The sequence below is a fragment of the Balaenoptera musculus genome, chromosome 1 (assembly GCF_009873245.2).
Source record: "Balaenoptera musculus isolate JJ_BM4_2016_0621 chromosome 1, mBalMus1.pri.v3, whole genome shotgun sequence".
NCBI lineage: Eukaryota > Metazoa > Chordata > Mammalia > Artiodactyla > Balaenopteridae > Balaenoptera > Balaenoptera musculus.
The window spans coordinates 137387856-137405227 of record NC_045785.1 but is presented as its reverse complement, the minus strand read 5'-3'; the positions used below and the strand labels follow the sequence as shown (position 1 = coordinate 137405227).

At 41.7% G+C, this 17372-nt stretch overlaps 2 protein-coding genes across 2 annotated transcripts in view; one reads left to right on the top strand and one right to left on the bottom strand.

Moving 5' to 3' along the window:
* LOC118880186 (regulator of G-protein signaling protein-like) overlaps nt 1-11372 on the top strand; it is a 37681-nt gene extending 26309 nt beyond the window's left edge. The window contains 5 exon segments of the mRNA XM_036823727.1: nt 4126-4194; nt 4639-4756; nt 5162-5351; nt 7460-7586; nt 11263-11372. Of these exon segments, the coding sequence (XP_036679622.1) occupies nt 4126-4194; nt 4639-4756; nt 5162-5351; nt 7460-7586; nt 11263-11372 (614 nt within the window).
* LOC118890087 (transmembrane epididymal protein 1A-like) lies at nt 11301-12333 on the bottom strand. The gene has a single exon (XM_036842404.1). It carries the CDS (start codon nt 12331-12333, stop codon nt 11431-11433), a length of 903 nt encoding a protein of 300 aa, XP_036698299.1. The 3' UTR covers nt 11301-11430.
* Between the last annotated feature and the right edge of the window lie 5039 nt (nt 12334-17372).

Below are 17372 nucleotides of genomic sequence, written 5' to 3'. Positions count from 1 at the left end.
TGATAAATGTCAGCAGATCCTATAGGAAGCTGTAAAGCTAGGATGGGCCTTCAGAGTTGTCCCTCACTGAAGCAAGAAACTTTTGTATCTTCTCATTGACTCAAATGTGGCTGCCTTTGGGAGGACATAACCTCAGGCTGGGCAGTGCCCTTTGGCCAAGACCACTTCCAGAGGGGACCTGAGCTGTGAGTGTCAGCAGCCAATGACTCCAGGCAGCTGGGGGAATGAGTGCTTTGCTCCTAAAGAAAGGAGCTAAGCCATGCCCACAGAACTCAGTACTGTCCACTTGCTTTGTAAGGAAATTTTACCCATCTTGGAACAGTTCTTCCAGGAGTCTGATTGGTTTCTTTTCCTAGGCAACTTATACAAGAATGGCTGACAAACTTTACTACAGCTTGTCTGGAGATCACAACAAATACTTCTCCCTGCTTTGCTACCCATGATAGATTCCTTTTATGCTCAGCTAGTGGCTCTGCTGGTCTTGAGGGGCTAACTTGGCAAGATAACATAGACTTTCATCCCTGAGAACATGAGCCCCTGGTTATCATGACTTCTCAGGCTGTGACTGCTCACTTGTTAATTTATCATTAAAATTGGACAAGGGAATACTAAGAGTGCCAAATGAAAGCTCCCCTGCCGCTGCTGCATAACTGATGACCCTAATGATTATAGTCAATTGCCCTGTCAGTGTGGTGACTCCTTTGCTTGTCTGCTAGCCTCTTGGCATAAGAAACTTGAAGTGATTGAGCTCCTACTGTGTCCCTAGTAGAAGCATTCCCACTCTGGGAACCAGGACCTCTAGGCTGGTTCTGTCCTACACAGGAGCCACTAGCCCCATGTGGCCATTGAGCTCTTCGTGTGTAGCTGGTACCAATAAGTTAAATAAAATATATGACTAAAATTAATTTCACTCTTTTCCTTTTAACTTTTTAAATTTGACTACTAGAAATTTTTAAATTGTATACATGGTGCACATTATATTTCTATTGGACAGTGCTGGTCTAGACCCACAGAACCTAAAGTTGTAAGGATTAAAATTTTCCCTCAGTAAATCACTGATTCTGATGGTAAATGGATCTCTTCTACTTTCATCCCTTGATTCTCATATTCAACATTCAACTTACTGGGGCCACAGCACCATATAATGTTCTTTATTTTATCCTGGAGGACGTGGCCCAAGGTATCATCTCCAAGCTGGTTTCACAGCGAGACCTTCAAAAAAAAGGTTGTTACTCTACCAGGCTAGCAGCTATCACAGGTGACAAAACTAGTGGACCCCATTACCATTTGCCCATTGCCAACTCCCTTTACTGTAAGTGTATCCCTTGATCAAAGGCAATGTTATGTGGGATCCTATTCAGGAGATCAAACACTTGTAAGCCCCCAAACATCAATGCTGACTGAAGCCTTGAAGTTAGAAATACATGTCAGTTCCAGTCCAGATGAAGAGTTGCCCCCTCTGGCGTAAAAATGTCCAGTGTCATCAACTTGTTACCAAATGGGTAGTTGGATTTCTACAAGGGATGTTGAAATATGTGAGTTCAGCATTTGTCTTTGTTGCTGGCAAGTTGAACATTTGGCCGCATTGGTAGCTAAGTCAGCCTTGGTGAATGTGGGGCTCATGCTACTGGGTCCATACGCAGCCTCCAACCCTGCAACCTACATGCTCTGTTCATGAGCTCATTGTGCCAGTGCTAGGGTGGATTATGACAGAGACTTGATGATATCAACTGGCTAAGTCACTCTGTCTTCTTGGCTGTTTGGTGCCTCCTTGATAGTGGTTGTTTATTGATGGGCTTTACAATACAATACAAGATCTTCATACTTCAAATACATATATATTCAGAGTATCTATTTCTTCTTATATGAAAAAAACAGAGCTGGAGGAATCAGGCTCCCTTAATTCAGACTATACTACAAAGCTGCAGTAATCAATACTGTATGGTACTGGCACAAAAACAGAAATATAGATCAACAGAACAGGATAGAAAGCCCAGAGATAAATCCATGCTCATATGGTTACCTTATCTTTGATAAAGGAGGCAAGAATATACCATGGAGAAAAGACAGCCCCTTCAATAATTGGTGCTGGGAAAACTGGACCGCTATATGAAAAAGAATGAAATTAGAACACTCCCTAACACCATACACAAAAATAAACTCAAAATGAATTAAAGACCTAAATGTAAGGCCAGACACTATAAAACTCTTAGAGGAAAACATGGGAAGAACACTCTTTCACATAACTCACAGCAAGATCCCTTTTTACCGACCTCCTAGAGAAATGGAATCAAAACCAAAAATAAACAAACGGGACCTAATTCAGCTTAAAAGCTTTTGCACAGCAAAGGAAACCATAAACAAGGCAAAATGGCAACACTCAGAATGGGAGAAAATATTTGCAAACGAAGCAACTGACGAAAGATTAACCTCCAAAATATACAAGCAGCTCAATATTAAAAAAGCAAACAACCCAATCCAAAAATGGGCCAAAAATTTAAATAGACAGTTCTCCAAAGAAGATATACAAATTGCCAACAAATACGTGAAAGGATGCTCAACATCACTAATCATTAGAAAAATGCAAATCAAAACTACAATGAGGTATCACCTCACACCGGTCAGAATGGACATCATCAAAAAATCTATAAACAATAAATGCTGGAAAGGGTGTGGAGAAAAGAGTATACTCTTGCACCGTTGGTGGGAATGTAAATTGATACAGCCACTATGGAGAACAGTATGGAGCTTCCTTAGAAAACTAAAAATAGAACTACCACATGACCCAACAATCCGACTACTGGGCTGATACACTCTGAGAAAACCATAATTCAAAAAGAGTCATGTACCACAATGTTCATTGCAGCACTATTTACAATAGCCAGGACATGGAAGCAACTGAAGTGTCCATCGAAAGATGAATGGATAAAGAAGATGTGGCACATATATACGATGGAATATTAGTCAACCATAAAAAGAAACGAAATTGAGTTATTTGTAGTGAGGTAGATGGGCCTAGAGACGGTCATACAGAGTGAAGTAGGAAAGAGAAAAACAAATACCGTATGCTAACAAATATATATGGAATCTAAAAAAAAGAGGTTCTGATGAACCTAGGGTCAAGACAGGGATAAAGACACAGGCGTACAGAATGGACTTGAGGACACGGGGAGGGGGAAGGGTAAGCAGGGACGATGTGAGAGAGTAGCATTGACATATATATACTATCAAATTTAAAATAGATAGCTAGTGGGAAGCAGCTGCATCGCACGGAGAGATCAGCGCAGAGCTTTGTGACCACCTACAGGTGTGGGATAGGGAGGGTGGGAGGGAGACGCAAGAGGGAGGTGATATGCGGATATATGTATATGTATAGCTGATTCACTTTGTTATAGAGCAGAAACTAACACACCATTGTAAAACAATTATACTCCAATAAAGATGTTAAAAAAAAAAAGACACTTGTACTTAATATGTGAATTATATCCTCTCATTTAACTTTATTCAACCCTGAACATAGGATTTTATTTAATCCTTAAAAGATAGGGATAAAAAACTCCATTTTACTAATGAGGAAGGTAAAACAGAGAAGTTAACTAACTTGTCCGGTTGGTGGAACCTGAATTCAAACTCAAGTCATTTGATGCTCAAATCAAGTAGACTGTAGTTAAATACAAAAGCAAGAGTTAGCAGCATGCAAACCTGGAGTATCCACCATCCATGGGTTGTAAAGAGTACTGAAAAGTACCAAAAAGGAGAACTGTCTCCCTGAAAATCTTTGTTTCATAGGTTTTGTCTTACTTTCTTGCCTAAGGCAGGAGGGTAAATCTGACTCATGTAAATTCATCTTGTCCAGAAGCAGAAGTTGCAAGTAAAATACTGATCTGTAATTCTAGAGGAAAACAAAAGAGGGCGAGCATGATCCCAACCTGGAGGTAAACAAATCTTATTGCAAAGCAATGAAGATAAAGCCCCCTATTTTGGCACAGATGAACAGATAGGTTGTGTGTGTGTTTGTTTTGCTTGTAGTAAACCAAGATAAGGTTATAAATTTTATGAAAGTAGAAAAAGAGGTAAAATTAACAAGTCTTTACTTGTAAGTAATATTTATTTGTTGAGTCTCAGGATATCAAGTTCTGTGCATCATTTTGAATGAGCTAGAAGTGAAAGAAGAGTATGCAGATCCTGTCCTCGGTAAGTTTTTAAGTCTCATTAATGAACACAGTAGTCTTTGAACACCTGAAGGATCATATTGCCCTCAGAAGACCTATTGGTAATCTTGGATTTCCCATCTGCCTCGGCCATTTAACTTGAATCCTTTATTCTTCTGCTCTCTTTCTAAACTGAAAACTTCAAACTAGCTGCAGAAATGAAGTCCTTTAAACATTTCTCTCCCTTTAAGCACTTACCTTTGAAATTCGAATGGAACTAAACCAGGAAAGTATTTGCTCTACAAGTATGCTTGCACGTAACATTCCAAATGTGTTTTTGAGATTTTCAAACAAATTTTGGAGAGCTGAGTCTAGGCAGATTGAGAATAAGGAACTGTAAGGCCCTAAGATGAAAAACACCCCCAGCTACCTCAGAAATGGTACAGAAGAAAATGATGGCTTTTCTTCTCTCTCTTGCATTTTTTAGAAGGAATGCTGCAGTGTGATGCCCCTATTATCAAAGAAGTCTCTCGCATGCATCATGTCAGCACAACAACATTGTTAATACTCCAGGGCTGTGTCATGAAATCTCTGGAAGAAAAGTGGTGAGTGTTGCTGGGTGAAGGCAGTTTTTCCCTGGAGCTGCTCATTGGCTTCTGAAAGCCACGTTGGTCTCTAATCCACACTCACGGTTCATTGCCAGAGCTTCCCTGCAAAAGAAAAGCCAAACTTATCCTGAACCCTCTTACCTACCTGCCTACCTGCACATACACACACACACACACACACATATTTCTGTTCACCTGCCTGAGCAAGGAACACTACAGTATTGATCAGGAAGAACAGGTTGACATGAGCAAAGGTTTGGAATGGTAAGAAGTGTATTCTTGAGTATCGCACTATTCCCCAAATCCCCCTTCCTCTAAAAGCTGCGATACGTTTGCCTGGACTGTTACCTTTTATGTGCCAGGTTTTTGCCTTCTTTGATAGTCTTGCTCTTCTGCTGGCAGGTTTAAAGATTACCAAGATCTCTTTCCACCTCATCCTCCAGAGAAGGAAACTCAAATACCACTAGCTTTACCCAGGAAGCCCTCAAAGACAGCAACTTACCTGCAGGTCAGTGAGAAAGTTGGTGAAGACAAGACTTTGGAGAAAAGGAAACCACTGCCTAGTCATTGTCGACTACACAAGAGTTTCACCGTTAGCTTATTTATTCACTAAAACAACTACTCTTTGGGATAGGTTTTCAAATCCCATTTACAAAGGAGGAATCTGAGGCTCAGAGAAATTGTTACAGTGAGAATTTAAGGAAATCCCTGTCTTCACTATCTGTGATTAGAACTAATTGAGTGATAGGCACAGGGGCTGGTCACATGGAGATCAAAATGTCAGGGTTATTTTACTGCTGAAAACTAGTTTGGAGGACATGGATTGGCTGTGAAGCCAGGTAAGTTTGATAATCCTCTTTGCACCCTTACTTACTTACATGTCCAGTCACTGACATAGAGGAACAATTAGGCCTCCACCTACCTGGGTGAACCCCTTACTATATGACAAAGGGCAGACTTGAACATAGGTGTCTGCAGTCAAGCAGCTCCCAGAGAGAATGCAAAAGGCTAAAAAGAAAAGCATGCCCATTTCCTTCTTCCAAACTCATCAATTATCTAACTCATTCTTTCTCCCATGGGAGGAGAGAAAAAGGAAAGAAAGAGGAGACAGGAATGTTATTCAGGGAAGCCTCTTCATATGATTTGAGAAAAAAAATACATGCTCCTCTTAAATAATCACTTGCTCAATGTGTTGTAGAATTGGTCATCAGAAAGATTTGAGCCCAGCTCTATCTGACTCTAAAGATAATGCTAAAGTATCTCTAAAATAATGCCTATGCCACTCACAGATACAGAGAACAAACTAATGGTTACCAGTGAGAAGAGGGAATCAGGGAGGGGCAATATAAGGGTGGGGGGAAAAGGGTTATACGATTATATGAAATCATGTGTGTGAGACATTTGAAAATTGTAAAGCATTGTAGAGTTTAAAGAATCTTTCATTCAATTAAAAAAAAAGTGAGAAAAAAAATTTTAAACCCAACAGATCCCCAAGTTGTATATGTATTATAATCACAACTATCTAAAATTATATACACACTGGGTGAAATAAAAACAATTATATTAGAATAGTGAAAAAAATAATGCCTATGCCCATTGAAGCAATACCCCAGCTATGAAAACGTGCTGTTCCTTCATTTCTCCTTTTTATTTCCTCCGTATATGGATCAGCTCTATGTCAGGGTACCATGAATGATCATGTGGGACAGTAAAAAGAATATTGCACCCAGCACAAGGATGCTTTGTTTTAATTTCAGGTCTTCCAGTTGCTCTTAGTTAAGAAAGTATAAAAAGGATTCAGCAGGTACTTGTGCACTTTGTGCACATAGTGATTTACATATATTGTCACTAACCTTCACCACAACCCTGAAAGCTGTTGTTTCTATCTTCCTCATAGAGACATTGAGACATAGGTTAAGGAAGTTGATCCAAATTACCCAGTTAAGGTGAAGCTAGGCTCCAGACTCAAAGCTTCTGATACTAAATCCAGTGTTTTTGTGCTTTACCACTGGCTCTCTAAAGCCATGCTTACATTGAGGTTCCCTCTCTATAGAATGAGACAATTGAACTAGTTGATCAACTAGATCTTTCTGGCTCTAAGTATCAGTTTATCAAGGGGTAAATAAACTGGGGAATGATCATTGGGTATCTATTAAGAAACAGATGAAGAAACATAACATGCATATTTGTGTGTCCCTGTGTGTGTGGCGGGGGGGGGGGTGTATGAGTGTGTGCATGTAATTATATTTTTCTTTTATAATGCTTAGAAATGGTTTACTCATATCCTTATTTCTTCAACATTTCAAAATCTGCCTGAGCCATTATTCCCTTCCTGTGAGTCATGCTTATCTCTGCCCTCTGTTTCTTTCTGTTTTTAGCTCTCACACTCCCTCTCCCAATCATGGCATCTCAAAACTTCACTGTAGAAAGACTATGGCAGAAAGAGCATTGCTAATGGCCTGAGCCATGCCTGGGTGAAGCCAGAATCTTCCACTTACCAGCCCCTTATTCTGGGGAAGATTATACAAGTTCTTTGACCTGAGTTTCCTCACCTTTAAATTGGAGCTAAAACATTCTTTTAAAGGAGATGTGGTGAGGATTAAATGTAATGAATGTCAAGTTTCTGGCACATAATAGACTCTCAGTGAACAGCAAGCTATGTTAATGAATATGTGATACTCCTTTCTCTTTCCCCAAAAGAGAGCCTGGCTAAAGATGATCAGCTTTATCAAGAGCTTTTGTAAGTATCGCAGATTTATGTCTAATCCCCATAAGTGCCGAGAATTTGAAGACTATCTTTACCATGAAGCACACAATAACAAGGAAAGTAAGTCACTTCTCTATTTACTCCTCTTCCCTGTTGATATTTTAGCTACAGGGGTTAACCCAGGTAAGAAGCTGCAGAGCTTACTGCTTTGTGTCATGCTGTTAAGGAACCAAACCTGGGCCCTCTCACCTACCTGCAGTACAGCCAGTCTACTGACACTGGGTTGTGGTGAAGGAAAGTACACCCTTTATTGTAAGGCATCCAACACAGAGCAAGCAAGGAGAATGGGCAGCTCATGCTCAAAAGACCTGAACTCCCATTGGCTTTCAGGGAAGGATTTTTAAAGACAAGGTGAGGGAGAGGGTCGCAAGCTACCTGATCAGCTAGGGGATATTCTGATTGGTTGGTGATGAGGTAATTGGAGTCAACATCATCAACCTTCTGGTTCCAATTGGTCTGGGGTCTACGTGCCGGTGGGCAGCATGAAGTTAACTTCTTTCACCTGGTGGGGGTTTTAGCATCTGTAAAACAACTCAAGGATATGGCTCAGAGTATTATCTATAGCCCTCGAAGAGGAACTGAAGGTCCTTGACTTTGTTGTATGGATAAACTACTATTATTTTTTCTTGCTTGACTCTTTTCCTTTGTTTCTGCATTTTCTCACTTCTCTGATTAAATTTTTTCTTTGGAACTCAGGGAAGGCCTAGGAGCCTAAAGCTTCTGTCCCTAGGAAGGCCTCGCAGGGTTCTGTTTGGTTTCAATGCTTGTGTTAGCCTGGGGTCTAGGCTAGCAAGAACTCCAGGTCCTGGGAGCAAAGCCACGCCCAGTCCCACCTAGAGAGGATGTGAGCACAGTGCATTCTGTTCAAGGAGCCAGAAAAGGTAGGTAATGACCAGTCTCAAGCACTTCGAGATCTCACATTTTACAAAACTACTTCCTTATGTTGTTTGTCCATAGTATAGATTTATTCAACTACTTAATTCATTCATTCACTCATTTGTTCATTCAACGCACTTTTTGAGAATCCACTGTGTGCCAGGCACTTTGCCAGGTGCTGGAGATACAGTAATGAATATGCAGCATATGATCTGCCCTCATGGCACCTACATTTTTGAGGGCAAGACAGAAAATGGAGTCACAGATGTTAGAACCAAATTGCCTGGATGTGAATCTGTCAGTTTCTAACTGGAGGATCCTGCATAAGTGACTTTGTGCCTCATCTGTAGAATGGAAATAATAATTGTGCGTATCACATAGGGTTATTGTGAGAATTAAGTGTGTTAATACAAGTAAAGCATCTTAGAACTGTTCTTGGCAATAATAAGTGTTATAAAAGGGTTAGCCAGTATTCTTGCTATTTTTATAGAATTGTGATGAGTGATCCCAGTGATAACTGCAGAGAGACCCTAATTAGTTAAGGAATAGGATAAGGAAAGACTTCTTCCAGAAAATGACATCAAGTTGAGTTTTCAGAAATGAGAAAGTTAGTTAGGCAAAATAGGAGGGGAGCAACTTCTAGGTCTGTATAGAATCCTAAAATAAGAAAGAGGATGGTGCAGTTTAGGAACTGCAATCAGGCAAGTTGGACTAGAGGTTAATAAGATGGGGAAAATGCCTGAGATAAGCCTGGAGGGATTGATAGTAACAAATCTCCTCTCCCTTGATGACTTTTGAGTTGTTCCAACTCTCACTTTAACAAACAAAATTTTTTGTATGTAATTTTTATGAATTGCTTCACAACCAAACATTTAGGATTTAATAAGAGTTCTTTTGTTTCTTCTTTTAAATAAAATCAGTTCAAACCTTTATGCTCCAGAATGGTGGGAAGTCCAATTTTACCCTCCTTTGACTTCCCACATCCCCAGCATTGCATGAGAGCCAACAACAAAGGTACTACTGCAGCTCAATGGGAGGTCTACTTGACCAGTGGTCTTCTTTCTATTACTATAATTTAGCTTTTCCCAGGATTGTCATGTCCTTCAATTAATTGACCCATTTATCATCATGAAAGGATCTTCTTTGTCCTTGCATAGTATTCTTTTATCTGAAATGTACTTTGTCTGATATTGAAATAGTCACTCCAGCTCAGTTTTTGTTAGTGTTAGCATAAATACTCTTTTCATTCCTTTACTTATAACCTATTTTTAAATAGGTTCGTTCCTTTTCTTATAACATCATACCTTGTTCCTTTAAGAATGAGGAAGAGAGTGGGCCCATTGCTAAGGAGGTGACTCATGCTTTAGGACTGTTGGTATCTTCCAGAGCTTCCCAGAACCTGGGGCCTATCCAGCAACACATTTCGAAAGAACAGGTAAGCGGAGATTCCGGAAACAAATAAGTCTTTATTGGGGACTTCCTTTGTGGCGCAGTGGTTGAGAATCAGCCTGCCAATGCAGGGGACATGGGTTCAAGCCCTGGTCCGGGAGGATCCCACATGCCGCAGAGCAGCTAATAAGCCCATGCGCCACAACTACTGAGCCTGCGCTCTAAAGCCCATGAGCCACAACTACTGAAGCCTGCGCACCTAGAGCCCATGCTCCACAACAAGAGAAGCCACCGCTTTGAGAAGCCCACTCACTGCAACAAAGAGTAACCCTCGCTCGCCGCAACTAGAGAAAGGCTGCTCACAGCAACGAAAACCCAATGCAGCCAAAAATAAATAAATAAATAAATATCCTTCTTTTAAAAATTAAATTAAAAAAATAAGCCTTTATTCAGCATCACCTATGCTACATATTTGGTGTATACACAGGAAATTATGTAACTTGAATATGACAAAGTCCTTACCCCTTAGAAGACTACACTTGAGGTGGTAAGGAAAAACCTCCCCAGAGAAAATGATTTCAGAAATAGAACAAAGCAAAATATGTCTACGTGCCTATCACACAGGGTTGAGCTGTATGAGCAAATTAACACGGCAGGTATAGTATAAGTGCCTAGGAGTTCCAGAACAAGGGAGTCAGTAAGAGTTCTTGAAGAAGGCCTCCTTGGAGGTGCTCAATGGGGTCAGGATGAAGGTGGGTTTTATGCTGGGTACCCAAAAACATGGCAAAAATGTGATTGTGGGATGGCTTTCTGTGAGATGCAAGGCAGTAAAATTTGCAAAGACCCAAGGAGAGGATCTAATAAATTATATGTGCAGTGGTAGTGGTGGTGAAATAGGTAAGCTCTGACAGGAATAGGAGCAATAAAATAGGAAGTTGGAGAGATATTGAGAATTTAAATTGTATAAAAATTTAAAATCTGAAAACTTGAAATGTTACAATAATAAAGCATTAATAAAGTTTCACTTTATTAATCTGAATCTGAAATGAAGCCAATCCTTAAAAACTGTTGGGGAGGGGCGGGTGGGGAGGAGGGTTGGCAAAAGAGTGTAATTTCAACCAGTTTAAATTAATTATAAGTTCTGTTGATGCTACTTCCACATGGTGGTGCCACTTTGCTGAGCAAACAGAAATACCCACTATTCTTTGTCAGGATGAGACTTGAATGATTCCAGTTTGGAGTTGTGAGAAATCAGTATTCCGTCAGATAAAAGGCAATCACTTGTTCCTGGAGAAGCATCTGGTGACGAAATGCCTGCTGGACTCTCCACTCTCCCCTTCAGAGGCCCCCCTTCTATTGCATTCTCTCCCCCACCATAGCGCTCCTTGCACACTTGCCTATCCCCCTGATCCTCTTAACCCCCTCCCCCGACCCCAGCAATCCCATTAGCATCCCCTTCTTGTCTCCTCAGCGGTCAGAGGTTCGGGGACAGGAGATGTGCCAGCAGAGGGAGACCAGCTGCTCGCCTTCACGGCCGTTACCTTTACTGGGGACCAAGGAGGGCACAATGCACATGTCTGAGAGAACCCACAAGGACACAGATGGGGTGGACAGTGAACCAGGCATTCCACGCCCTGTCTCAGGGTGAGCTCTTTGAAAGGAGAGCCTGGTCATCTTTCTCTGCCTGCTCCACTTCCTGCAGCAATTTGTAGAGGGGTCCCGCGGTGCTCGTGTAACATGGAGCTTCTCTGGACCCCGTCAGCTTCCAGCTGGGACGGTAACAACAATGCCAAAAGTAAGAGACGCCGTAGATTCCCAACAGGCACAAAGCATTGATCATCACATGCCAGCAGAAGAAGGTGGTGACAAACATGATGTCATTGATGTCATCGTCCTGCCACGGGTAGCCAGTGACTGGTTTGTACAGAATGAAGCCAGCCTGTACCAGCCAGGAGCCCATGATCTGAAACAGAAGGGTCTCGATCACCGAGAGTTGAAACGTGTCGGAAGACCACAGCTGTACGGTCAACACCAGCATCAGCAGCAACACCACCAAGATGAGCAGAGAGTGAACCTGCAGCTCCACCCCTGCTGAGTCCTGAACATGTGACACCAACAACAGCAGGAGCACATAGAAAGTCAGCACCAGGGTCCCTTTTTCTAGGGACACACAGCGCTGAGGCAGCAAGTTCTTGCTCATGACCTCTACACAGCCGTTGAGGGTGAGAAGGATGAACATGGTGAGGTGCTGCCACTCTTTGCCGTACATAAATCTCGGTGGCAGCTCCCTGTTCATCAGTATCAGCCCTCTCTTCACGCAGCTGATCTCGTACACTATCAAGCCAGAGCCAGCCAGCGTCTTCAGTAAACCACCGTAGGACATTTTCCACAGCCTGGCCCATCTCCCCTTATTCCTGGGAGGGGATGAAGGATACAGGAAAGAGTCACTGAATATCACAGCTTTGGAGACCACTACCGCTTGATACAGTCCATATGAGAGTAGAAACAGCCCTGGGTACACGTGACCGATAAAGGTTCCCATTGAACTAGAAATCCCTCTAAGGAAGGTGAGAAGAGTAAAACCAAGGCACGTCCACACCTTCTGGGGCCACTTGAAGATCTGGACTTTGGAAAGAATTGTGTTCCACTAACTTTTATCATTTCGCCCCACCCACTGCTCCCCCACAGAGAGGAAGTGCTTCTTGAAACAAGCCTACGACCTTGGTGGTGTAAAGCCTCATTGTTCCATTCCATTCTGGGACATTGGGAACTAACTGGCTTCTGCCAAAGAAGAAAGCTGGTGAATGTGCCTTTAGGGGCACCCCTCTAGGGCCCTTGGGGTGCTGTGGTCATACTTGTCCCTTTCTCCTATGGCTTCCTTCCCCTGGTACTGCCCATCACTCAGAGAAGGATACAGAAGCATGGGATGGGGTTAGGGCTTGCCATGGTCTCCAGAGGAAGCCTGGGCACTCACAAATCCTCGCGTTTCCTTTGGTATCTCTCAGATATAACTTTGAACCAATTGTAATGCTTTCCTCCTGGACACAAATATTTAAAAACATTTGTATATATGAGCACGTTTCACATGTCTGGCTTTTCTACTCTTCTTTTATACACACGTTTTGAGGATCACCAAGAAAGCTCCCTTCCTCCCCTCCCCTTATCACTTTACCTCCCCACCTTTGGCTCCCTACTTCAACATCCCTACTGGCCAGTAAATGGATCGGAAAAGCTACTTTTTGAAACTGATTTTTAGGGACAGTGGGTGTTTTATACTGTGTCAACCTAACTAAGCTTGAGCCATGTTTCCTAGAGTTACCTTCGCTATATGGTTCCAGATTGAGTTGGCTGTAAGAGAAGTTTACATGAGAATCTGAAGATAGAAGTGAAGCAGCAACGTAAGACACTCTGAAGACGTAGGGTACCGGGCACCACTGCAGTTCACGCATTCAGTTACTGATCTGCTGGCTCACCTACTTGGCATGGGCAGCCAGGCCTACAAGCTCCCTTGGCTTCTCTTTGTGCGAAGGGCACCAGCTGCTTCTGCAGGCCACCTGCCACTGAAGTATGAGGTGATGAGAGGAAGACAGAGGCTTCAGCCTATCTCCATAAGCTGCAGTTTGTCCTTGCTCTTCCCCAACTTCGTGTAATATACTTCTTCCTGACTGCTGCCACATTGAGCTGAAATGACCTCCACCCTATCATACAGAGAGGCAAGAGTCCTCCAAAGACTTCTTCACTACAAATGTATAAGGTCTAATATCCTTGAGAAATCCATATTCCCCTGATCTATCCCTGATACAAGGGATTAAGGTGTAATCCCTAAAATGTAGATACTGTTGAGAGGAGTGACTCCAGTGAGCTAGTGTTGGCCATTTGGATTTTAACATGAATTAGCCCATCAGCTTCATTTATCTATGACTCCACTAGTGTCTAATGCACCTCAGAAGACAGAGTCCTACGTATTGGGTAATAGCCAGCTGAGTATAAGGCAGAGAGGATGGTGAAGAACAAAGTACAGATAATGTGAAGCTCACAAACGTCCTGGGTTTACTGTGGGAGGTACATGGAATAGGAATTTCTCTGGGGGTGATAATAATGCTGAGGGGAGAAGTTCACTGCTCAATGTGAATGGTACTGACATCACAGTCTTCTGTGTAATCATCTGTCCTTACAGTACAAGTAATGCTGTGGAGCAGAGAGGCAGCACCTGTAGGCTGACAGTGCCCCTAGTGAAGAGGAGGAGAACTTACACACAGGTCACAGCACTGCCTCTGAGACCTCACTCCTACCCAACTACCTACACTTCCGCAAGTCTGCTTAATTCCAGAGAAAGTTAAATCTCTTTCTGCCATTGAGGATGACAGTAATTCAGATTTCTTCTTGCTGTTGAGAGGTTTGGTGGGGCTAGGGATTTGAGTGTGAAGGGAAATTAGAAAAACAAAGCTTAATTCAGCTTTCTGAGGGAATTTTCTAATTTAAAATGTTTACATTAGGTATTTTTTATTCAATTAATGTATAGTCACTGTGGAAAAATCAGATAAAATACACTAGCAAAAAGAAGAACATTACAAATCATCTGTAATTCCATAATCTGGAGGTGACCACAGTTACCACTGAGATATAGAAACACAGTTCTAAGAAGACAGCATGAAGAAGTGAAAAATGCATCAACTAGAAGTCAGAAATCTGGGTTCTTACTCCTGCTCTCTCTTGATTTGCTGCATGTCATACACCCCATCTGAAAAAACAGTGTGTTGAACTTAATTTCCTATTAAAGTGAAAGTAAAAGGGCATGATATGGTTGCACAGAAATAAGCATATTTATTTTCTGTCTCTGTCTCCCTTTTGGTGAATTATCAAAATACTGGGAGAGCTCTGTAGGGCTCAATGCTCAGAGGGAGGAGATTCAAAGGGAGAATCCGAGTGACACTTCTGAAGTAAGTCAGGAGGAGACAACGCGAGGGATTCTCTTGGATTCTTGGTTTTGCTGCAGGAGAAGCACAGGGTCCATCGTTCCTCTACATATCAGCAGGGCAGGGACAGGAAGCATGTGGTCTACAAGCCTCAAGAGGAGCCGCATTTGGTACTCTTAATGTTCCTTCTAGTACTTTGAGGCTGTGGTCCTGGTAAGGTGGGGGCAACAGAGCTTCCTCTAGCTCCAACCCTCCTCTGCCCAGTTGTTCCTGGCAGCTGTGAGTCAGTGGTCAGAAGAGGAGAGAGAACAGCAGCACTGACCCCACAGCAATGTGAGGTTGAAAGTGGCATGTATGAGGACAAGGAGCCCAACTTAAGGTCCCGTCTGGGTTGCTCAGGCCCCACCTTGGCCAGGCACCAGGGCTGCATGTTGTTCATTAAAACGTGAACATCCTGACCAAGACTTTGAAGATAGGAATCACCCATCCCAAACCAGACACTCACTGCCCACAAGTAGCCAAGAAGGAAGCGAAAGGTGGTGAATGATTAGCAGAGCTGGCAGACAGCTCCAGAGTCTGTGGACACCAAGTACCTGGAAAGAGTTTCATGAGGCAAACTCAGCTTGACCACAGGAGCCCACGGAGGTCCTTCATGGCCTGGCTGCTCCACGGCGAGACTCCCCCTCAGACCTGTTCCTCCCCCCCGCCCCCCATGTTCTTGAGGGGCCCCAGGCACAGCCACTGCCACTTGTCTGGCATGAAATGCCAGGATGAGCCAGAATGCCTTCAGTAATTCGGTAAATATGAATTTACTAACTGCTGTGGATTCTACTGAGTACAGCAGGCATATAAAAACTTCTTTATATGATGTAGTTCTTATCCTCAAAGGGCTTACAATTTGAAGGCACAAATCTCTCTCCACACACACACACACACACACACACACACACACACACACAAACATACACAATATTAGAGAATTATTTAGACTAACTTGGTTCCATAAAAATCAAATATCACATATGTAATTTTAAATTTTCTAAAGCATTTGATAAAATTCAGCATCCATTCATGATAAAAATTCTTACCAAAGTGGGTATAGAGAGAACATATCTCAACCTAATAAAAGCTTATTTATGACAAACCCACAGCCAACATAATACTCAATGGTGAAAAGCTGAAAGCCTTCCTGCTAAAATCTGGAACAAGATAAAGATGCCCACTCTCACCATTTCTATTCAACATAGTATTGGTAGTCCTAATCACAGTAATCAGACAAGAAAAAGAAATAAAATGTGTCCAAATTGGAAGAGAGAAGGTAAAATTGTCACTATATGTGGATGACATGACACTATATATAGAAAATCCTAGACTCCACACAGAAACAACTAGAACTAATAAACGAATTCAGCAAGATAACAGGATACAAGATTAACATGCAGAAACTCGTTGTATTTCTTTACACTAACAATGAGATATCAGAAAGGGAAAGTAAAAAAAGAAATCCCTTTTAAAATTGCATCAAAAAAAAAATTTAGGAATAAACCTGACCAAGGAAGTGAAAGACCTATTTTCTGAGAATTATAAAACATTGATAAAGGAAACTGAAAATGACACAAAGAAATGGAAAGATATCACATGCTCTTGGACTGGAAGAATTCATATTGTTAAAATGGCCCTGCTACCCAAAGCAATCTACAGATTTAATGCGATCCCTATCAAATTACCCATGACATTTTCCACAGAATTAGAACAAGTAATCCTATATATATGGAAGCATAAAAGACCCAGAATTGCCAAAGAAATCCTGAGGAAAAGAACAAACCTGGAGGCATAACCCTTCTAGACTTCAGACAATACTACAAAGCTACAGAATTCAAAACTCCGTGGAATTAGCACAAAAAACAGACATATGGATCAATGGACCAGAGAGAGAGCCCAACACACCTATGATTAATTAAACTTCAACAAAGGAGGCAAGAATGTACAATGGAGAAGAGTCTCTTCAGCAAGTTGGGAAAAGCTGAACAGCTGCATATAAATCAATGATGTTTGAACACTCCCTCAAAACATACACAAAATAAAGTCAAAATGACTAAAAGACTTAAATATAAGACATGACATCATAAAACTCCTAGAAGAAAACATAGGAAAACATTCTCTGACATAAATTGTAGTAATGTTTTCTTAAGTCAGTCTCCCACAGCAATAGAAATAAAAGCAAAAATAAACAAATGGGACCTAATCAAACTTATAAGCTTTTTTTTTAACATCTTTATTGGAGTATAATTGCTTTACAATGGTGTGTTAGTTTCTGCTGTATAACAAAGTGAATCAGCTATACATATACATATATCCCCATATCTCCTCCCTATTGTGTCTCCTCCCACCCACCCTATCCGACCCCCCTACGTGGAAAAAAAGCACCGAGTTGATCTCCCTGTGCTATGTGGCTGCTTCCCAATAGCTATCTATTTTATTTTATTTTTATTTTTTAAAACATCTTTATTGGAGTATAATTGCTTTACAATGGTGTGTTAGTTTCTGCTGTATAACAAAGTGAATCAGCTATACATATACATATATCCCCATATCTCCTCCCTATTGTGTCTCCTCCCACCCACCCTATCCGACCCCCCTACATGGAAAAAAAGCACCGAGTTGA

What these genes read in the sequence shown, in the direction of transcription:
- LOC118890087 (XM_036842404.1), bottom strand. Translation starts at nt 12,333, where the DNA reads ATGGGAACCTTTATCGGTCACGTGTACCCAGGGCTGTTTCTACTCTCA.